The 23,553-nt window shown below is 40.7% G+C and overlaps 2 protein-coding genes across 2 annotated transcripts; both read right to left on the bottom strand.

Moving 5' to 3' along the window:
* Window positions 1-14,029: 14,029 nt before the first annotated feature.
* On the bottom strand, window positions 14,030-19,053 carry faslg (Fas ligand (TNF superfamily, member 6)). The gene is made up of 4 exons (XM_076087471.1): window positions 15,960-19,053; window positions 15,106-15,148; window positions 14,936-14,995; window positions 14,030-14,844 (listed from the first exon to the last, which is right to left on the bottom strand). The coding sequence occupies exons 1-4, from the start codon at window positions 16,257-16,259 to the stop codon at window positions 14,426-14,428; spliced, it is 822 nt and encodes a 273-aa protein (XP_075943586.1). The 5' UTR covers window positions 16,260-19,053; the 3' UTR covers window positions 14,030-14,425.
* Window positions 19,054-19,206: 153 nt separating this feature from the next.
* LOC142946326 (uncharacterized) lies at window positions 19,207-21,469 on the bottom strand. The gene is made up of 5 exons (XM_076087470.1): window positions 21,337-21,469; window positions 20,641-20,681; window positions 20,489-20,563; window positions 20,208-20,397; window positions 19,207-19,745 (listed from the first exon to the last, which is right to left on the bottom strand). The coding sequence occupies exons 1-5, from the start codon at window positions 21,401-21,403 to the stop codon at window positions 19,249-19,251; spliced, it is 870 nt and encodes a 289-aa protein (XP_075943585.1). The 5' UTR covers window positions 21,404-21,469; the 3' UTR covers window positions 19,207-19,248.
* Window positions 21,470-23,553: the final 2,084 nt, after the last annotated feature.

Genomic DNA, 23,553 nt, shown 5'->3' with positions numbered 1-23,553 from the left:
AATAAGAAAATGTTGTCTTAAGCCATGAAAAATGTTTTTAGAAGGAAAATGTTGTATAAATCAGGCTATGAATGATCTATGAACAAACCCCTCTGTACAAACCTTCAGATTAGAGAGAGGAATGAAAGTGTAGAGTTTGGTGTATGTAAGAGCTGCTGAAGTGGAGATTTCTGGATCAGTCTGAGAAAATGTATTTAGAGAAAACAGCCTTTAAAGAGATGTTTCATAAAATTACATACAATTTGAAGACACTGCAGGTGAATAAGGTACAATAAAATATAATAATAACAATAATAATAATATATATCACCATTAAACTTCACCAGTTGATGACTTACATTATGACAATATTTTGTTATTTTGCTAATTTTCTGAAATGTAATGTTTAAATATGCAAATGAGGCATTATCTAATTGGGAACTTTTGGTGAATTTAGGATGCAAACTGACAAAGTAGTGAAATAAACATCTAAATGTGTATTTTGTATGTTTTCTTTCTACTAGTCTGAAAGAACACATGTTATGGAAAGAAAATACCCAAAATTCCAAAACTCACCAGTGCTTTAAAAAAAATGTTTTTGCTTCTATTGTGTGGCCTCAAAAGAAAGGGGAATGGACATGACTTTCCATAAATTAGTAGGTGTTGCTTCGTGGACTGGCTATAGCCTCGGTAGGTGACCTCAAATAAGCAGCATTGCTCTCAGTTTCACAAACAGTCATAGAAAGTTGCTCAGCAACGTTGATCTACCACACCATCTCTTGTTACGGAGGATATGAAACGAGGTGATCTCAGAAAGTGGCTTTTAAAAGTTCTTTGATGCCCAGAAAGGAAATTTGCAACACTAAAATCAAGAGTGAACATAAAATAACAGCACTGTTGAATGGTTTCATATTGATATGTAGATTGAACCAAGCTATCTCACATCTTAATGGTTCTTCTTCTGCACACAGGAAATTAAACAGCAGTGCCCTCAGTTTCAGAAGGGAAGTCTGCATACTCAGGAGAATGGGACGGATGGACAGACAGATGTACAACATTGAAAATAGGAACTCAGGATCCTCATTTCAGATGTCCGCTAAATAAACGCTTAACCCGAAAGTCGAGGCACAACTCCAACAGTGTTACATAGCAAATGTGGGTTTGGGATAAACATTGGGCTGGTTGAAGTTAATATTTGCAGATGATGTAAATCAAAATATCATTTTACAGCAGTATTGTACTCGATGTACTGCCTGTTGAACAGCTATAATTCAAGTAAAGAAGTAAGCATTTTTTTTGTTTCCATAATAATTTCCATTCCACTAGTTTCAAGTCTTCTTCAATACAGCTTGATGTTCATTTAATAAATTATAGTTCCATTTTGAGAGAAATAGAGCAGGGTGTGCTTTAGGGCGGGGCTACCTTGTGATTGACAGGTCACTACCGTGGCGTTGTCCGGTCTGAGAGTTCAAACTCATAAGCTATTTATTTAGTTTAATCTACAGTAGATCATATCTTTCTTTGCCCTGATCCACTTCCTTCCGTTCTCTGCTGAAGGGGCTTTTCAGCTTCTGCGTCATCTTATTTAAATTTTTCTTACACTATGAGGTCTTCATATGATATTTTTAGGTTAAAAGTGTAGGTGTTAAATAAATAATCACATGGAATATCAAACCACCTCTCCACGTCAAGCATTTAATTTTGTTTATGTTAAGCTTTGACGCCAAGGAGTGTGGTTCCATTCTCACAAACATAAACGTCTAACCTTGACACTGAACATTTTGATGCCTAAACGTTTTGGCATGGACACATTACCTACTTTGTTGTGTAGGTATGGGGTAGTTTAGTCAAGGCGTTAATTTCCTGAAAATCAAAACTTAGAAACACTGCCGGTAAAGAAAAAAGCTGTACAGAGATGTCGCACAGCAACCCACAAATATGTGAATTTCCCAAAAAATGTTATCGGTGAGGTCCCAGGTTAGTTGACTGTGGAGGTACACTTAATACCAGTGAGTCAAATTCGATGGAAGAGTTTTAGCTTTTGTATTCAGTTCAATTAAATTTGCCTCATGGACATGAATGTAACAAGGACAACATTGCCAAAGCGTCAAGTTAAAATGAGATCATAAAGAAAAGGAACAGGTTACAATTCGTAAAGTCAAGAAAATAGCAATTAACCCCTGGCGTGTATTTGCGAGAGACTGGAAGTATTCGTTGATGTCCTGTGTGTGTGTCTGTGTGTGTGTGTGTGTGTGTGTGTGTGTGTGTGTGTGTGTGTGTGTGTGTGTGTGTGTGAGCGTGACTTGTGGGGACATGTATATGTTTACAGAGTCACATTGTGGGGACTCCCCCTTCTTTTGGGGACCAAATGCATATCCCTACAAAATAAATCATTAGGTTAGGGTAAGGTTAGGTTAAAGTTAATGTTAGTGCACTGGTTAGGTTTTAGGCAAGTAGTGGTTATGGTTAGGGTTAGTCTGAAGGAAATGATTGCAAATCAATGTAATGTCCTCAAAAGTGATGGAAACATGACTGTGTGTGTGTGTGTGTGTGTGTGTGTGTATCAGTGCCCGGACAGTGGAGGGTCTGCATGGTTGTGTATTCAGCTCCTACATTAGATCCCCCAGCACACATCAGTATCAGTTGTTCTAAGAGCAAGGAATTATTAAAAAAGATCAATTAAAAAATAATGAAGAAAATCGTATCAGCGACCATATTATAATAGATTGTGCATATCATTTTAGATACATTAGAGATACAGTATTAATCATTCCCGAAGTGGAAATGAGAGTAGACTAACAAGCGGCAACTTCCGGTGCTGAATAATGAAGCCAAAGCAGAAGTGCCAAAAGTTGCAGTTTTTCAAATGGACACTTGGGACGAGTCAATCTCCACAGAAATCCATGTCAAAATGCTCAAATTTACAGCAGAAAAAAATAGGTTTACAGCCTGGTACCAATGTATCCATTTTAATTATATTGCGTGTCCGCACAGCCAAAGTGACGTCCCACCATCATACACGTGCACATCTTCTAACTACGCGGATGCCGATGGGCGGAGAAATTGGAGAAGCTTTGAGAATGTCTGTTTGCTGCTAGGAGAAACCTGTCATGGGAGTTTAAAAGATCCAAATGTTTCCTTGTCAGGATTCCACGTCAGCTCATGTCTGTGCGACCGTTTTTTGCGGAGAGTTTAACTAGGGCTTTAGGCTGTGTGGTCACCGGCAAGATGGTGACGGCAAGAGCCACCCACTATGAGCTTCACATTGGCTCTTCAGACAACTACAGGTGACGTCACGAAGACTTCGTCCACATTTTATACAGTCTATGCATCCGACCTGTAAAAACAATGTCAGTGGAAGTTTTAGCAAAACTCTTTACATTATGTGACCTAATACAACTTGACTGGCTTTGCTGCTTAACTCTGTGATTAAGATTAAAATGTACTACTTGAGTGGGATTGAGATTAAACCTCTATTAAACCTATATTGAAGTTTCTTTACAATCCGATACGTGAAAATATAAGTAGGAGTAGGATTTTTCACTTGTTGTGTTTTTGGGAAAGTCTGTGGTGTGCTGCCATACGTCACAAAACCATTTATTTTCCCCCCTGTACCACAGTCCACCATGTTGCCCATCTAATCATCTTTATACACCCCCTGCTGTGCATGATAGTGTCAATGTAGAGCTCGCCTACAGTCCCTCCACCATCATCCATTTCCTTTACTTTAGGTCTACCGTGGGAGGTGAAGTTGGAACACAATACATGTCTACCAATATCACTGGTCTGTCTTTCCGCTGTGACACATAAACATCCCCTTCATGACAGCAGATCTCCCACCACACAGGTCAGCTGACTTCCTGTGTGACTGCCTGGGGCTGAGGGCAGGTGAACAAGCTGTCCATTCATTCAGTTCTCTAAGTCTGAGACAACATATCAGGTAATAACACGTCCTTACTAGCCCACAACGAGGAGATATTCTTCCCTCCCACTCATGGTTTATCCCTTCATCCACTTCCTGTTGGCAGGAATCCCCACTTTTTTGGCAGGAGACTGCTGAAAAGTCAACATTGGCTCGTTTGAATTTTCAACTTTTTTTGCACCCAGAAGTGACACGAGAGGGTGGAGTTAAGTATAACCGAACTTAACCAAAGCTATTTTTAGGCCACCAAAATGTTGAAGTGAAAACATTTTGTTAAAGCCAATCGCAAGGTAGCCCCGCCCTAAAGCATCCCCTGTTTTATGGTCTAGACTCTATTGGACCATAATGTACTAAATGAACATCATGATGTATTGAAGAAGACTTGAAACTAGAGATTAACACCATAAACTCATGTTTACAATGTTTACTGAGGTAATAACTAGTAGGGTCATTTTCTCTAGACTTCTATACAACCACTTCTTTTTGCAACCAGACGAGTCTGATGGACATTAGGAAGAATGCAAGTTTAAAGCACTGCCACACTTTTCATTACTGGAGGTTACTGCCTGAACTTAAGGTCTTTGCAAACCAAATCTGTATTTTTCATATGCGCTTTTTCAACCAAGAGAAAACGTTCCTCCCAGAAACGTTGCAGACTGAGACCGATGCGTTTTGATATTCTTTGCAAAAAGACTACTGTCACTACTGTTTAATCTTTCGTACATCCTTTGTTTTATCGATTAGTGCCTACTGTCCCTGATTCCAGGCTGTTCTGCAACCACCTGCCAAAATCTATCTTCAAATTCAACATCTCTGTATTCTTTACTTTGTTTATCGTAGAGTGGTTTGTGGTGGGAGACGAATAAACAAAGTGAATTCAGCTCATCAGATGCCATTTTGGATGATGACGTTTGCATTTATGGTGGCTCTGAGGGGGTCAAACAATTCTGACGGATGCAGAAAACTTGTTCCGAAAACAATAATGAAAGTTTGTGAGTGTAAACGTGATGTGGTTGTAAATGCTACTATTTTGGATGGAAAATACATACTTGGTGGATAGGCTTGTCTTGCATATCATCCATAGTAGTAATGGATGTCTAAATCTTTTCTCGCCGGGGAACATGTTTTGATTCATCAATGTAAAAATCTGTGTAATGCACAAAACCCATGGAGTTGACCTGAGGTGATTATTGCAGGTTAATAATTCAGCATCAGTTCAGGGAATGTGGGACATTTTATATATAGATGATATGGGGGGGGGGGGGGGGGGGGGGGACTTCCACAAGCTCTACCACCTCTGTCAGTGAGAAAGCAGTCAAAGAAAGTACCTTAGTTTGGTTCAGTTTTAAGTCATTTTGCTTGTAGGTTTTACTGAACATGTCAACACACAGTTTAATGTAAAATCAGATTTTGGTTGATTGATTTACTGTAAAAGGTACAAACAGCAGCAGTATGTGACGTTGGGGAAGGAAGGGTTGCTTCCTGTCACATTAATTATATGGGTCAGAGAAACTGCTTTCAAAACCGTTTTTAAATCATGCTGCCGGGGACAAGTGGTGGCACCACAGATGCAGGTAACATGCTCTTTTATAAGCACAAAAATGTTCCTCAAGGGCAAAACATGTGTGTGTGTGTGAACTGTAGCAGTAAACATTCGGGATGATTGATCCATGAGCCTCGATACATCACATTAACATATCAAGCTTCAAGTCACTGACAGTCTTTATGATATATATATATATATATAAACATCCTTAATACGTATGTTTTAATTGTTTCACAGTCAAAAACTCAGCTCCTCTGTTTCATTAGTGGTTTGTTCAGATGAGATTGACAGTTCTGGAAACTCAGAAAAGCAGAAATCTTTCATTTAAAATAACCACAACGGTTTAAAAAGTGTCAGAAAGTCGTGTTTCCATGTGAAACCACATTGCTCATATAAAAAAGCTGATCTCCCACCCTCCTCCTCCTCCTCCTTAGACACCTGTAATAAAACTTGCATCCTCAATGTTTAAAAAATGTATAGTGAATTGTTCTAACTTCCAATCCTGCCTCATTTCATAACAGTAGAGCCCGGGGCCAAAAAGATATAGACAGTGCAGGGTTTGCAGTTGCTCTACTGGAGGACATCCTTAAAAGTTTTTGAGACAACCAACTTGACTAAGGTTTTGCTTATTCTACATAAATTATAAATAACATATATAAACTATTTCAATTAAAGGAAAAATCTAATTGTCTTTGGTATTTTCATAAATATATGAAATAATAATATCTGGGTAATATGTATGTAGCTATGCTGTCCAATGTCAAGTCTCTATTTCATCATGTGATAACAGTGTGTGTGTGTGTGTGTGTGTGTGTGTGTGTGCGCGCTTCATAGCTTGGGCCCGTCGTAACAACCTTACACCAAAGACACTCTATAAACAAGGCTGACACATTACCAGCTCTAAATGCAGAGTCTTCAAAACGCCCCAAATACCAATGGACGGCGTCAACACGACTGAATCCACTTCTTATTCAGTCTATGTTGTAGATGGATGAAAGCAGATTGGGTTATATTTGCCTACTGTATTTATATTATCTTTTGCTAACATGTAGACAGCTAACAGACATATTTAGCGTCACGAAGATTAGTCAACGACGGCTTTCACGAACGTTAGTTGCCAGATCTCGCGAGAGTGTGTTGCAGAGACAAAATAAAAGGTCCCAAACAAAGTAATTGTCTCTTGATGTGTCTGAAAAATGTCATTTTTATTGCCAGAATGTTCTTAATTAAGATATGTGGCTTTGGAAAAATGGGTCCAAAATTTACTTTGGTGACTCTGGAGCGAAAGAATCTGTCGTAATGTTGATGTTCACTTCTCCTTTTGTACTTAATAGACTCGGGACCTGAGTAGTGAAACTCAGGCGACACAGATTCAGTAAACTGACTCTAAGTGGGCTGTCTCCTTTCTGAACTGTCTCTGCCTGGTAATCCCAAGTGGTTACAATGTGGTGAACCGATTAGACTCAATAGCAGACACAGGACACACGGCTCTTTACTGGAAGCTGGTGGTCTTACATGAGTATCAATCCAAACAGCAAACAATACCCGGCAATGAGATGGCAAAAATCCAAAAAGCAGGACACAAAGCAAATATACAAAGATAAGTAAGACTCGGAATGCAGAACAGCAATGAACACACAGAGGATGAAAAGAGACAGAAGGAAGTAAATATACAGGGTGGACTAATGGCACAATCAGGGGCAGGTGTGGATAAGCAAGGAGGCGGGAAACACACAAAGACAGGAAGTAAAACAAAACGTGATACATGTGGAGGTAACCTATGAAAGAAAACAGGAAAGGGACCCAACATTTATGGATATGATGGGATAAGGGAAAAAACAAACACATTAAACAGAAATTCCCAAACAAAACCTGTAGATAACTGATGACATAAAAAAAGACAAATAAACTAATAAAAACAACTAACAGTAACAGTAGGGCGAGAATATGCAACATTCAACCAAACTGCTGACACTCTGAGAGCCACATCAAAACCATCGCTACGGGTTTGTTGTCATTAATTTCACGACAGATACGTAATTTACAAATCTAAAAGAATTGATATTTACTCAATATTTTGACTTAGCATCCTGTTATCATTGAGTAAAAAATCTTGAGAACTTTTCTCATTATTTTGAAATACAAAGTCATTATTTTGAGACGCTAACTCATTGTTTTGAGATAGTAACTCATTATTCTGAGAAACAGGATTTTTTTTTCATCCCAGTGGCAGAAATGGGCTTCAATGGGCTTCCACTTAAAGTAAAGTAAGTTAAAAACTGCTCCGCTATTTGCAGAAATGATTGTATATATAATCGACCGATCTGCAGCCTACATTTCTGGTAAACTCATACTTTCCATTTCATTCACACATGGAGGAGATGGACACATTTCTTGGACAACCCACCCACACTTTTTGGTACTGTGCTCCCAAAACTGCAAGTGTGACGGCTGTGGGGAGTGGAGGGCCGTGTGGAACAGGTTTCTGCTGCAGGGCTGAGTCATTGTGAATCCGCTTATGCATCAGAGAAGACAGTGTCAGAGGGACACTGGAGCAGCAAGAGAGACCTACTTAGAAACATCTCACACCTTTCTATGGAAAATAAAAAAGAGTTGCGTGCATGTGGCAGCGGTGTGAGATGAAACTGCAGAGAGGATACTAGGCAGAGATCGTAGTTGAGAAAGAGAGAGAGAGAGAGAGAAAGGGAGAAGGGAGGAAGAAATGCAGACAGAGACGGAAACAGAGGATAGGGGAATCCCCCATGTTCAGCTACAACCAGGCTTGTTGGTACCACCTCCACACGGGCCAATAGGCCTTTATATCACATCGTGAGTGGGCTTCTCTCAAAGCTGTTTGTCTACCGCTGGCTGTGTTTATCGTTGCCTTCCCTAAACAGCTTCAACATAGCACGGGGGACCCCCCTACAGCTCCCTGCCAGTATCTGTGAACTACTCCAGCTGCATTAAGCTTCATAGACTTGTTATTTGTGAGCAATTTATAGAGATTTAGTGCATACAGTATAATTCCAGGAACCCTCCTGCTGACTAAAACGATAGATGCGTGGTGGACCCCCTGAGAGCTGTTATTGGTACACTGTCAGATAAAAGGTGCATTCCCCGCAACACTTGGATTCGGCCCCCATGCCTTTTATTCGGGAGAAAGTCATGTTCTCGGTATAAGTGTTATCTTGATAATAAATGACTTTGAAGGAATCACATTAGAGCACCTTACATTGAATAAACAACAGAGGTCCGAAGACCCCTGTGTGCAGCATTGGTAACTGCACAGAAGAGTATATGAAAAAATAAACGCAGATAATGCGATTAATTAAAACATGAATATAACATCCTACACAAAATACCTCAAATGAGCAACATGGACGGCTTTCTGCATTTTGTGACGGCCTTATCATCTGCTGCAGGCTTCCATCTTGGATAATCAAAAGAAATGTAAAATTCCAGGTCATCAAATCTTCTTAAATGTACTTACGCTTACCTGTTACTGAGTTTGTCCAATAATATACCAGCAACAACCCAAAGGCTAAAACTGCTTAAGGCTCCCTAAGCACTAGCTATCACCAACATGGCGAGGTTTTGCACATTATCACCACACATTTCTTGCTTTCCGTGTGTCATTTCACACCACCAGGATATGTGACGCAAACAGCAAGAGTTGATTTAAAAATAAAACTATAAAATAAACTTGTGTGGTTGCTGTTCATAAAGTCAAACACAGTGATGAGTCTTTCAGTAGCATGTTTGTCATTTTCAATCAAAAGTGGGAGCTGCTAGGTAGCAAGGTGACACTAAACACTGACCAACAGCTGGTGCTACAGGATAGTAATCAACAAGCGGGACAATGAAACATATTTTATTCATATTTGAGGTTTTTCATCTTAATAATAACTTTGAATGGGACCTGAGTTTGAAATCAGCGTTAGCTTAACAACCTCCAAAGTTGGGGCACTTTCAACCCAAGTGGGCAGGAAAAGGTGAGAGGATGTAGTTTGCATAAATGATACTTTGGCGCCCTCTGGTGGCAGAAACATTAACTGAACGACACAAGTTTGAATTGACGCACAGTAAATACATGCAATTGTTTAGATGCACATGAAGTTGAACTCGTGTAGTTTCCAGCACAACCTAGGTTGAAGTTGCATTATTATCTGCCACGGTGTCTTTTGTGAAGGGTGCCAAAGTAAAGGAAATGTTTGGTTTGTATATTGGTTCTCCTCTATTCAGCAGCACGTGCACTGTTGTTTAGGACAAGTGAAGTAGAAGACGAATCGAAGACGAAACCACGGACGCATTCTGCTGAAAGTCACCAGTTAACACGGTCAGTTAACACAAAATGCTTGCTGCTCTGTAACACGTGATCCTTTCCGATTGTTGTAGAACTTGAGTCCACTGTTAGAATATAGATCTTTACGACTGAACATGCAACAACCAGAGCCTTTGATGCCGTTACAAGTTTGTTTAAAGTTTGTTAACTCATATGGATGCCTGGTGCAAAGCGCTACTTCTGTTGCCAACATGGCAATGCATATTTCTGATGACGTCGGCTGTAAAAGGGTCTCGAGTTCATGAAAAAGTATTTTCTAGGCCCACAAAGCCAGCAATCTAGATTTACATACACACACACACACACACACACACACACACACACACACACACACACACACACACACACACACACTACCTGTCCAGCAACCAGTGAGGCTACTCTACATTAAATTAAGCCTCATAACACTGCAGCTACCCACAGAGAAATGTATAGGCTAAGCTACAGCAACATGGAAAAAAGACAAAAAGACTGTATATAACAAGTGGAGGTAGTCATCGTGACGTCACACACTGGTTTGACTGCAATTTTTAAACCTTGAATTGGGCGTTTTGTCCGTCACCATCTTGGTTTTTGGTCATCGCCATGTTGTTTTTTTGCAACCAGAAGTGACACGAGAGGATGAAGCTGAGACAACTGAACACTGAATACGACATTTTTAGGCGACCAAAATGTTACAATTAACTGTTATTAGCTAAAAACACATTTAGCGCCCGGCTGAGAGTGCTGACTACAGACTACAGAGGTTAATAATGACACTTTTAAAGAACTGACCTGAAACCTAACCTCATGGCTCCAAATGTCTCAATAAAATACAAAACAATGACTTCTTGGGTTTCGTAGTAAACTGTTGATTTATGGTATGTGGTGAGTTTAACATTTATTTTGTCCTTGATAAAAGTAAAGTTAGGAGACAACGCTGAAAAACAAGTTAAACAGCCGTAATCTCAGATGAATCATGTCGAGTTTGAAGACTAAAATAAGAGTAAATCTGTCCAATATTCATCATAGGGAACAAGAGGTGTGATGTAATATATATATATTTTTTTGTTATTGTAAAGAAGCAGGACATTGGTAGTTATGACAGAACGGTTGATATTTACAAAGTGTTTCGTCGCCTTGCAGTCACATGAAATGCAGTTCATGAAATATTTGCTAGATGGAGCTAAAGACAAGGTGAAGATGGTGCTCAGCATTCTCCTTGTCCTTGTCTCCTGGGTTATCTGCAGCTTGTCAGGTCATATAAGTGTGTGGACACTCGTTCATTACACCACATGTGGTTATTGAACAGTGGATTCTAAGACCATGCGCATTGATCTGCCTCCACTCTGCTGGTTTCAGCTCTGCAGGGATTTGCTCCCAGTCAGCCATTAGAGAAGTCCAACATTGATGTTGACGGGTTCATACGTTCTGCGCTCCAGTTCATCTCAAAGGTGTTGGGTGGGGTTGAGGTCGGGGCTCTGCACAGGACATACCACACCAAACATGGAGATACAATCCTCTATGGACCTGGCTTATTGTAATACAGGGACATTGTCATGTCGCCACAAAGCTGGAAGCACACCGTTGTCTAAAATATTTGGTTTTCCCTTAAAGGTCCTACAAACGTGTTTTCTCGGCCACCTTCTTATACGAGCGATTGGATCCTACACAAACACTGTTTTCTGCCAAAGTGTTGCTATGTATTATCTGTATTTCTTCTTTTTTTAACCTCTAATCTATTCTTGCTGGTTTCAAGCGGGGGTAGCAGAGTTGGAAAAAGGAGACGTCTTTGATGCACACATTTGAATTTGAGTCAGAATCTGATGACAGTTGGTGGGTTGTTTGGTCACTGTCGATCAAATCTAGTGAAACCAGACCCACACAGTCCTGATAAAGCACAACAACAGGCGTTTTTGAATGTTAAACTTTTAATAATTAATACATAAAGATGTTTTTTCTCCATGTTTAATTTTGTAGAGAAATAGTTCAGATTTGAAGCCCAGATTTCAGGGGCTTTTAACTGAAACTACAAAAACAGCCCCAGAGTGCACTGAAGTATCTAGATAGGGGCACTTTTTTACACTATCACTATCGTGGTAGTTTTGGTTGTTGTAATTGTTTCTCCTCTCAACAAAATCTACAGTCCTCATTCTGTGCAAAAATGGTTTAAGAATTAGAGAAATCAATTGGGTATCTTAGAAAGTTACATTTTATTTTACAAATACAAACAATTAGAAGATCCTTCTATGTTCCATCATATTGTTTGAACACAGAAAAAGGACTGTGTTTCTATGTCCACAATCTCTGACATTTAGTTGACATTAGAATGCATAGTAAAATGTGCAAGTCAGTATTGTTTTAAAACAGTAAATATATAAACCTACCACTTAAATCAGTGTTTCTAACATGAACCATGGCTCAGAGTTATTCAAAGAGGCAACTTTCATCATTAACTTAATGTCACAATAGCGTGAGAGTGATGAGCAAATGCATACATTTCCTGTTCTGATGGTTTATGTGATGGCTTTCTAAGATAAAATATCTTCCATTTGGGGGATTAGAAAGCTTCATGAGTTATATCTTAAATAAAGATCTTTGAGTGGTTTTCAACTTCAGCAGTAAACAGCCGAGCAACATTTGCCCTGGCCTTCAAATACAACGATCTTTCTGAGTGAACTTATTGATGAAATGGCTGTTTTTGTAGTGTGAAAGGGCAACTCTTTATAAAACACTTCAATTTTAAATGGATAGACCTTCTAAAAATGTTCAGTTTGTGCAAACGGGGTCTTTAAGAAATGTGATTTACTGTGCAAAGCTCAGGAAACACATTACTGATTAAAGATGGAGGGATGAAAAGAAAAAAAGAAGTAACACTAAAATGATAAATGGAAATTGAATGAGTTTATTATTATACCTTACTGCAGAAGCCCTATACTACAAAAGCCCTTAACTATGGAATACCTTACTGCAGAAGCCTTAAACTACAAAAGCCCTTAACTATGGAATACCTTACTGCAGAAGCCTTAAACTACAAAAGCCCTTAACTATGGAATACCTTACTACAGAAGCCCTAAACTACAAAAGCCCTTAACCATGGAATACCTAACTGCAGAAGCCTTAAACTACAGAGGCTGAAACTGACATGATTCAAACATTTGTTATCTCGAGATCACAAGTTAATCATGTCATTAACTCTAGACACTAAAGCTTGTTTTCTCAAGTCAATGACATAATTAACATGTGATCTCCAGGTAACGGTATAATGTTTGAATCATGACTGTTTAGGGCTTCCGTAGAGAAGCAGATACGTGATACACAACTCCCTTTTAAGTCTACAGAGGTTGAAGATTTCCATGTCAAAAAAGAGATTTTGTGGCTTATTTTTGTGATTATTGGAACAAGATGCAACCACAGAAGTCTGTTGATTCCAGAGTAAGTAAACCTGCGTCTTGATTTGGGTCTTAGCTAAACCTTTCACACCATTGATTTGTTTTGTGAAATATTGCTTATTTTTTGCTCATTTGCTTCCTGAAGTGTTCCGAAACATGAAATGAAGGGAGATGATCCTCTAGCTCAACTACACAATATCCCTCATGAATCAACTTGTTGCACTAAGTACAAGTATACAAAAAAAAAAGTTTGATTCTGTTGCTCAGAAGATTATTTGAGTAGTTTGTGGTTTAGCCCAAAATGACAGAAAAACGTTAATTCGTTCACCTTAAAACATAATTATTCAGTTCTTATTACGATGCACGCCAGGTCTGGAGAAAGAAACTAACATATTTGAGTTAAGACGTGAGCCAAAAAAATCGACCTGCACAGAAGCGAGACCCTCGTGATATTCACACAGGAAGGAAGCAGACGTCAAACCTGCCACTGTTTGGTCCCCTCATCTGTGCCCGAGCCTGCACATCTTCACATAACATGAATGTTTGTGGTGTACTGAAACAGAACATCGCTATGAGGGTGTCAAACTGCAACGATGCAAGTGCACTGCATCGTGCTCTGTAAGCTTAATTCTAAAAAGTATTCTTGTTCCTCACATTTCTGCTCCTTTGGAGAGTGTAACTGCATTTGTCAGAGTACAAAGCTGCCTGTTTCTAGCCTTCTGCTGTACCTCAATGGAATATATGGAAATTATCAGGAGAAACACCACATTTTGAGTTGGTGTACTTATCTAAATACTTTCCAGTGGTCATGAACAAAACTCGTGTGGGTGTTCATTACATGCTCAGACATAAAACACTGTTTATGAAAATCAACTTAAATTATATCTTTATTCATTTCCAACCATTATATCACACATTTAGACATCAGATCCCAGATCCACGCTAAAATAAATATATGTTTTTAAATGGTAACACTAAATCAGCTTGTTAGTGTTTACTGACTTTATCTACATTTATTTAAAAAAAAGGCACAATATTTCTTTACGCATGTGTCTGGAGCTTGCTTCACAAATTTCACAACCAATTTTAAAGCTGGCATTAATGAGACTGTGCAATGTTTTCCCTGGGTTTTGACTTTGCAGACCGTTTCATATCAAGCTATTCAGTGTAGGTATTACACGTGATAGCAATGACACAAGGAATCAAAGAGATGAGTAAGATTCAGAGACACGAGTATCATTACTACACTAAAACACACAAAGCCCTCAGATCTTGTAGAGACCAAAGAAGTTGGCGTAATGAGAGTGACTAAGATATAAGGGGTGCGATACATTCACAAAAACTCTGTCGGATTCCTGCAGCTGCAGGGCGGAGGCGAGGTAACTCTCTGTGGTCCAGGCGTGCCCCTGCTGCTGAGAGCAGAAACCCGCTCTGTGGGCCTCCATCAGGTTCAAAGGCGAGGAGCGCCCCGCTCTCCTCACGAACACAGAGTGAACGAACGAGGACGAGGGCGAGCAGTCCTTGAAGATCAACTCCACGCGCGAGTAGACGTGGTAGAGTCCGCTCTCGTTCAGTTGCAGGCCGCCGTCTTCGAACCTGTACGCCACCGATCCCGAGGTGAAGGCCCGACCCACCCGCGGCTCCCATCGTAAAGTCTGAGGGAATTTTTCTATTTCAATGCGCCCTGCAGGAGAGGAGGAAAGATGTCACCCCTTACATTCATATGCAGGATGGACTATTAAAGAGTAGACGTTACATTGTTATTATCATGTTACCCATCACGTGTGCTGCAGGTCTGTCTTTTTTCTCTTCTCTGGTCGTCTCGGGTTCGTGAGCTGAAACAACCAGATAAGAGTCACATCTCCTCTCTCCCTTCACTTCATTGGGAACATTTGCACTTTGTTGGGAATAATTCCAGCGTGGTGAGAAAGGTGTTTATATTTACCAATTTGCTTCTGAGGCGTATCAAACTCAGTCACGGGTTTGACCTTTAGCGAGACAGAAGGAGAAACAGAGAAGTCTGATAACCACATCACAAACATTTGCTTTCTTCTAGAAGCACTCAGAGAACATCAGAGAGAGGAAATCCTGTCTCACTGGGCAGCGACCACAGATGGAACGATTAAGTCCCTGGTTAGCATTTCTAAATGTCAGAGCACAAGTGGGGTAAATTAACTCTTCAAATGATGGCAAAGTAAAGTGATTATCAAACTTTCCAGCTTGGTTTCCACTCTCCCACCTTACACCTCTCGATCACCTCCTCTCTTTGCAAAGGTGAGAGAAGTCGCACCTTTTTTTTTTAAACTTATTTGCATCCATTAAAACTGCAAGAAGAGATGGTCTACACAAAGTAATGCCATTAATATTGACATTATTTCATCGCAATCACTACTTAATTATTACTTCATTGCTTATTTTGAGAAAAAGTAGAGCGGCAACTAACGATTATTGATTAATCTGTTGATTATTTTCTCAATTAACTTCGTAGTAAAATCTTGTTTTGTCCACAACTCTAAGTAATTCAGTAAAGAAACCAGAAAATATTCCCATTTAAGAAGCTAGAATCAGATCAGTTTTACTCAAAACCGATTGTCAAAAAAGTTGGCGATTAATTAAATAGTTGACAACTAATTGATTAATCTTTGCAGCTCCTGCGGAGAGTCATCACTTCTCTAACTCTTGACCTTCTCATCTACACACTGCGGTCACAAACCTACAAACTATCTACCTGCACACACTTCTGCAGTTATCATTAGCTTCTTTCACTTCCATATCCACGGCATCCTGTTGCTCCCTTACCGTTTTCATCTCTCTCAGCTCTGCCTGCATGTTGTTAATCTGGTAGGCTTCGAACCCGAGGGCCACAAACACAAGCAGGAACAGCATCAGCACGATGAGGGCCAGACCGGGGCTGACTCCCATGCAGCCCCGACTCTTCCCCCGGCTCCTCGCCCTGTCCTGGGCCGGCGGGAAGGACCAGCAGGGCACGAGGTTCGGCTGCTGTCCAGAGTGCTGCGGTCCGCCGCTTCCGTCCACAAGGAACACCTGCGGGAACGGATAGCTCTGGGCACTCTGGGGGCTCTGGTGGTCATAGCTCATGGTGCAGGTCCTGCTGTGAGACAAACTTGTGTGTGCAGCTGTTGCCTCTGCACGAAGGAGGTGTGTACTTTAATCTGTCTTCACTTCAGCTGTCAAGCCACTCACCACCCACAAACCCCTCCCACAGGAGGACAAGTGCACATTAACTTACACAAACCAAGAACCCTTCCACTCATCCCCCTCCACCTGAATGCATAGTATGAAGAAGTAGTTGCTGCATGATATTACCATAAAACTACAGAACTTTATCGAGCTTTATCACAGTTTGGGTCTTTCATGCGCTTCCTATAGTTCAACCTTTGCAACGTGAGTGAAGACAAACTGCAGCTCAGTCTGAAGGGAGGAAGCTAGAGGTTTCAGCTGACCCCCACCTAACTAACCACCATCAAGTCATCATCAGAAAAGAGACCTTTTCACATATTCCACGAAAGGAAAGAAAACGAAACCACGAATACATTCACCTACCCAGCATCTTCTATGCATTGCAACAGGTAACATACTTTGTAATGTTGCTGGGGATTTATTTTCCTCTCAGGTTTGTCACATCTGAACCATGCTCTGAATCTCAACATGTATCTTTATTCAACCTGTTTTAAAATAAAAAGCATTATTACTATTATCACGCTGTCAGTCTTTATGAGGATTAGCGTGTTAGTAAACAGTGATACAGCAGCTTCAGCAGCACACTGCGTATTCTTGGTGGGAAGATGCTGCTGCCACATGAAAAGGACATATGTCTCAGCATTGGCTTTCTTGTTTTTGAAAAGCTGGCAGCGAGAGACAGCGATACTTTGCGGAGGTGAGAATTAACCCCAACCAATACCTCACTGATGAGCTTACAGGAAAGCTGAGCACGTACTGACGCTCAGTGAGGGGTTAATAGCGCTGCGGTCTCTCTGCCACCTTAGGGTTCGTTTCGTAGGATACAGAGCAGTTACTTCATTGTGGTTGCAACGGTTTCCATCAGACATCATTTCTGTTAATTCTAGAAAAATCTGCTTACATATATTTATGAGCACCATCAAGTGGGCTTTGCGGGTTTTAATAAAGGGAAGAGCAGCGAAGGTTGCTGCAGCAGTGATGTCTCTCACGGGGCTACACTTTGACAAACCGCTCCGTCAAAGTCAATCTTGTATATTGTGTAAAAGTCAGTGGCGGGCCGTGTGTTTTATACCTTCAGTGCTGTCCTGCTACAGTTCAACCACCTCCTGATAACCTCATTATGACGGGATGCTGCGTCATTAATGGACAATGCATAGAGTCAAAATATATGTAATTAACACAATGACAAGAACAAACTCACAAGAACCAGTCACATATATTTATATGACAACACAGCAGGTAGAATAACACGATTCAACAGGCCTCTGCACATTCCAGCAAAACTGTGGCGCTAAAACACGCATTCCGCTAAACACTCAAGGGCACCATTCAAATATTATTCACATCAGAGGAACAATATTCACCATATCATGAAAACGACACGATAGAAACATGAACACAGCAGTAACGCTATACTGCAGATGTAAAAACAGAAGCAGTTCACTCACCAAAGCTGCTGTTCACTATTTAAAGACAAAGTCCATCCTCCTTTCTTTGTGAACAAAGAGTTCAATGACGCGGTTCAGAACATCGGTGCGGTTCAGTTCCAGTAAGAAGTCCTTCTCGACAGTCGAGCCTCCCCAGTTGTATTTCTTGAATAGATTTTAATGCGTTTGAAGGCTGAAAATGTCGGCTCGACAGAGGCAGCAGATATTGGGATTATCACAACATGCCAAAACGCTAAAAATGTAACGTCACGTAACAACTTCTTGCATATCTTTAAACTTTAACTCTTACTACTACAAAGCTCTGCTAGCTAGCTTCACAACAGTCACGCTAGCCCACTGACCAATCACGCTGCACGTTAATGCTGACGTACTTGTAGGCCAGCTAGATGCTCTGACATGTCACAGAACACACCCAACATGTCAAACTAAAGATCTGATTGGTTGAAGAATATGACAATCAACAATATCGTCCCCATTTACTTAAACTGCACAGGGTCTCCTGCAGGACCCGGGCAGATGTTTTTACAGCATCGGGGCGAAATCTGATAGAAAAAAAGCACTACTTAAAACAAGCAGCGCAACTGAGGAAGACAGTAGCTGTGCAATGAGATAATAAGCTAATGGGAAAAAATATTTAGAATACATGTAGTGTATTTATGACAAATAATTAAATTAGAAAATAGCTATAACTGTGTGATTCTGTCTGGCCCACCACTTGTGTGTTTTTTGCCACCTGCAAGAGAAGCTCTCAGACCTCTGCTCTGTCCACTGTTGCAAAGTTTCATTTCCTCTCTCAAGGGCCCCTGCAGAGACGAAGGGAAACCCACCTTGCAGTGAGTGTGCACACAGAGCTCCAACTAAAAGGGTAACCACGTCAAACTCAACCATAAACTGCACAGAGTGTCTGCAGTCTACAAGCTAATGAGTCTGTTTCCCAGAAGTGTCATGCGGTCCTCGCAGTAGCAGCAGCGGCACAGGGTGGGTTAAGTGGGAGGGTGGCGTTGTGGGGTCTAACCAGGTCGTGTTCAGTGCTGCTGTTCCAGTTCACGCAGCCAGACAAGGAGAGTAAAATGAATCACTGAATCAGCAAGTATCTCTACTCAATTACTGTCTGTTTGTCACAGAGCCTCCCTCCTCTGTGTTGCATAATGGAGATCGATGTGGTCGCGATGACTGATTGCACAAACGGAGTAGTGCCTGAAAATTACAATGAACCCGTCAACCTGAAATGAACGACATTACTCATGTCTTTTCTTGCACACATACGCTTTTCCTTTACGCAGGTCATGTTAGCGGGGCTTTAATATTCAGCTTTTCTGTATTCCAGATATTGTGATCCACATGTCTAATATGACACCACTGAGGACGCCTTTGAATGAATACAGAGCATCAAAGTGTTAAAAACGGGAATCATTCAATTTATTGATGAAAGAAAAACATCATGTGTCCTCATCGGAGGAAGAGTAACAGCCTAGTCCCAGGACATGACCTGTCCTCTCCTCCGTTGTCCCAGTGTTGGACGACTTCCCAGGTTTCCTTTCTGCAGCTTCACAGTCTGACTTACGGTCTTTGACGTTCCGTGCGTCTCTGCTCTGGGTTGAAAGCGTCTGCCTCACTGAGGCGTTACTCAGGTTTGGCAGGCCGGACTGCAGCACCCGGGCTAGGCTCTGTGTTTGAGAGGAGCCTCGCTGAAGTGGCGGCCCTCTGAACGCGGCAGTGGCCACCGCCAGCCTCGTGTGGTCAAAGGAGAGGGGCTGGTCCTGGTCTGAGGTTTCTGAGTTTGGGTTGGTGGGGACAAGGGTTTGAAACCTGCTCTGCGGATGGCTGAGAGGGGACTTTCTCTCAGGGGCTGAGGGTTTGTGACATCCTGTCCAACTGCTGGCCGAGTCACTCTCACCGCTACCATCATGTGAGTCACAGGGCCGAGGGTGTTTCACTGTGAATGAGAGTGAAGATACATAGAGGGATGAAGGGTTAGCTACTTCTGGCTTCAATAAACCGTTCACCAAAATTAAATTCAGTCAGAAACAAAAGGATATTAGACCAGTAACAGCAAAAACAGTGTTCTCAAGTCTAACAATCACACATTGGTCCAGAGTACTACAGTTTACTTTCTCCCGAGGCTCTACCTGTCCTACAGTCACCTGACAGAAGTGTTCACTGCCTTCATGTGTGTCTTAGAAACTCTAAACATGAAATATTTGTTCAGACATCTTGTTGTATAAACATTTTAGAGAGAAACTCCTCGGGACGTAGATCTGTTCTGTCGTGACAAACATTCTTGAATGAACTATTCTTTAAAAAGAGTCAAAACATGAGGATGATTAAAACTATATCTAATAAGAGCACAAACTGTTACTGTACGTGAGAGATTATTCACGAGCTTTAACACACTGACCGATACTTGGAGAGCCCTGTGTGTCTGCTCTCCTCTTGCAGTATGCTCGAGGAGTCCAGGGCTTATGTTTGCAGGCGGGGTCCAGAACTCGTAGTTTGGTGATGAATCTTTTGTACTCTCTTTCCAAGGCCTCGATGTGCAGCTGGAACTCGGCTATCTTCCTCTCCGGGTAATGAGACAGCTGCGACTGCTGAGAGGGAAACGACAAAAACAGACATTTAACTTCAGACAGAAACCGTCTCCGTGGGATCCATTTCACACATAACCAACAATACACTCACCTGCAGATAATACTCTATTTCATTCTTGATGCTGGGGATACACTTTTTCACAGAGGCGACTGAATTAAGAGTAGACTGCAAAAGAAAAGGGATGGCTGAAACAAACTAGTGAAATAGTAGAAGTGAGTTGAGGTGAAGTGCGTCTTCATTACCAGCTTGGGTCTCCGCTCGTGTACATCCTTGAGGCGTCCCTCTGTAAATTACATTTTAAGAGAAAACATTAGTTTTGGTTTCGTGAGAAGCTCAGTATTTACTCTGAGCAACATGGTGAATAATAAAAAACAAACAAAAACACGGTGGCTGGCCTAGAACAAAAATCCAATAAATGGTTGTAACTCACCGAGGAAAAGGTGCATATGTACCAAACCTCACACAAAGAGCCACAACACCTAGACATCTTTTCACAATTAAATACAAACAACAATCCCCCTTGTTGACTACGGAGTTATTCAACAGTATCTCACTGGTGGGGCTCTTTTAAATGTCACATATGGTATACTCAAACACAGGAAATGAATGCATAATGGTGACTTTACACTGCACCAGAAAGAAAGGTCAGGTTCCCCTGAATCATGATGTATGACACCTAATACTGACAGAAAGAATAAGCTCAGAATGGGCATAAATAAAAAACAATATGACGGCATGGTTAAGAGATAAATCAGTCCTATAAGAAGGGATAAGTGCCTTTTAATATTACGTACATAAAGCACATTAAACCAGTTAATCTAACGACTGTGAGTTAGCATCGCTGGGACGTTAGCTAACAGTTTAAGCTAGCTGTAGGTGTTTTTATCGGTCAAATATTAATAAAATGAAAGTATTTGTTACTGCGGGCAGCTGCGCACCTTCCCTCTCTTTCTGCAGCCACAGTCTGTTCAGCTTCCCTTGTTGTTTCTCCTCGTTTCGTGCCATTTCAAACTTTACTCCAGGAGAGTCTGCAAGACTGCGGCGGCTCACACAACAACAGAGACACGTGACGCATAGTGGCCGTCACGTGACATACAGCAAGCGCAACTCCCGACGTCATTGCACGTGCAGCTGTAAACCCAAACCACAATATGACAAAATATATATTTAAGGTTCAACACAAAACAAAATTCTCAATTCTATTTCGTAATTAATCTAATTATAATATTGGCCAGGTTATACATTACGTTTGCTAAATCTAATACATATATATATATATATATATATATATAAAATATATAAGATATAAAGATGCAATCAAAAGGTGTTGAGCTGGCCTGACACCAGCCTTTAAAAATCTCGGAAGATTATTGAGTCCTCAACCAGTCTTCTAACTAAGGATGCACTAATCTGATATGCTGTATAGGCCCCGGTATATATAATACTTTTATTGTGTAGAGTGGGCAGATCACATATTATTTACTGTTGCAGCTATTTGTTCAAACATGGTATTCCATTAATTGACCTCAAATTTGTATCTTAATTGAAAAATTGAGGTCATTTCAGGTACAAATCAAATTGTAGTTACCTGTGATGTTATTTTGTGCACTTTAAAATACTTTAATCTATTTTTGAATAAGGTTTAGGTTTACATTTTAAGAGATTGCTGTCCCTTAAAATGTACCAGTTTTGACTTAATGCCTGCAGATGACCCATTAAAAGCCTCAATAAGGCAGGTTAACTGTATGATGCAGGTGCTGCAGGTGTAACTGCAGGTGTAGGTGTTACACTGCATGAGCTGTCAGCTGCAGAGTCAGTTGAACAGCAGACTAAAACACTCAAAACAATAATAAATAAAAGCATGAAAAAAAAACATTTTTAAAAGTACCCGACATGCTAACTAGCTTGCTAAGGTAGTTAGCTTGACCACCTGGACTCACATTGAATTATGTGCTGTCTGTCTCCTCCTTGTCTGATGATGGAAATTCGGAAATTCGCAAGTTGATTCGGAAATTCGCAAGTTGAAATCGACGCGACGAACGGATTGTTTTGTGAACGCAACATTTGAAATTTTCACGGAGAGAAATTAAATCACATACATTCATCAAACACACACACACACACACACACACACACCTGTATCTTACCTCAGGCGGGGATCGAACCCGCGTTGTATCACCGACAGTCAATGTCCTTGACCACTCGACCATCTCCAGGATGCTTTAACACAGAGAACCAAAGAGAAAAAGAGCATCAGTTGCAGAAACTTCACCTTCATCAACCTGGAAAGAAACAAAGTGCACAAGCAGAAACATGTTGACACTGAAACCTGTTCTCACTGAAACCTGTTCTCACTGAAACCTGTTCTCACTGAAACATGTTCTCACTGAAACCTGTTCTCACTGAAACCTGTTCTCACTGAAACATGTTCTCACTGAAACATGTTGACACTGAAACATGTTGACACTGAAACATGTTGACACTGAAACATGTTGACACTGAAACATATTCACACTGAAACATGTTGACACTGAAACATGTTGACACTAAAACATGTTGACACTGAAACATGTTGACACTGAAACCTGTTGACACTGAAACATATTCACACTGAAACATGTTGACACTAAAACATGTTGACACTGAAACATGTTGACACTGAAACATGTTGACACTGAAACCTGTTCTCACCGAAACATGTTCACAATGAAACATGTTGACACTAAAACATGTTGACACTGAAACATGTTGACACTGAAACATATTCACACTGAAACATGTTGACACTGAAACATGTTGACACTGAAACCTGTTCTCACCGAAACATATTCACACTGAAACCTGTTGACACTGAAACATGTTGACACTGAAACCTGTTGACACTGAAACATGTTGACACTGAAACCTGTTCTCACCGAAACATATTCACACTGAAACCTGTTGACACTGAAACATGTTGACACTGAAACATGTTGACACTGAAACATGTTCTCACCGAAACATATTCACACTGAAACCTGTTGACACTGAAACATGTTGACACTGAAACATGTTGACACTGAAACCTGTTCTCACCGAAACATGTTGACACTGAAACATGTTCACACTGAAACATGTTGGCACTGAAACATGTTGACACTGAAACCTGTTCTCAC

Source organism: Anarhichas minor, unplaced genomic scaffold (assembly GCF_050575085.1).
Source record: "Anarhichas minor isolate MPS153535 unplaced genomic scaffold, ASM5057508v1 ptg000010l, whole genome shotgun sequence".
Taxonomy (NCBI): Eukaryota; Metazoa; Chordata; class Actinopteri; order Perciformes; family Anarhichadidae; genus Anarhichas; species Anarhichas minor.
Note: the sequence above shows the minus strand (reverse complement) of the source record. Positions and strands in the feature narration are given on the sequence as shown.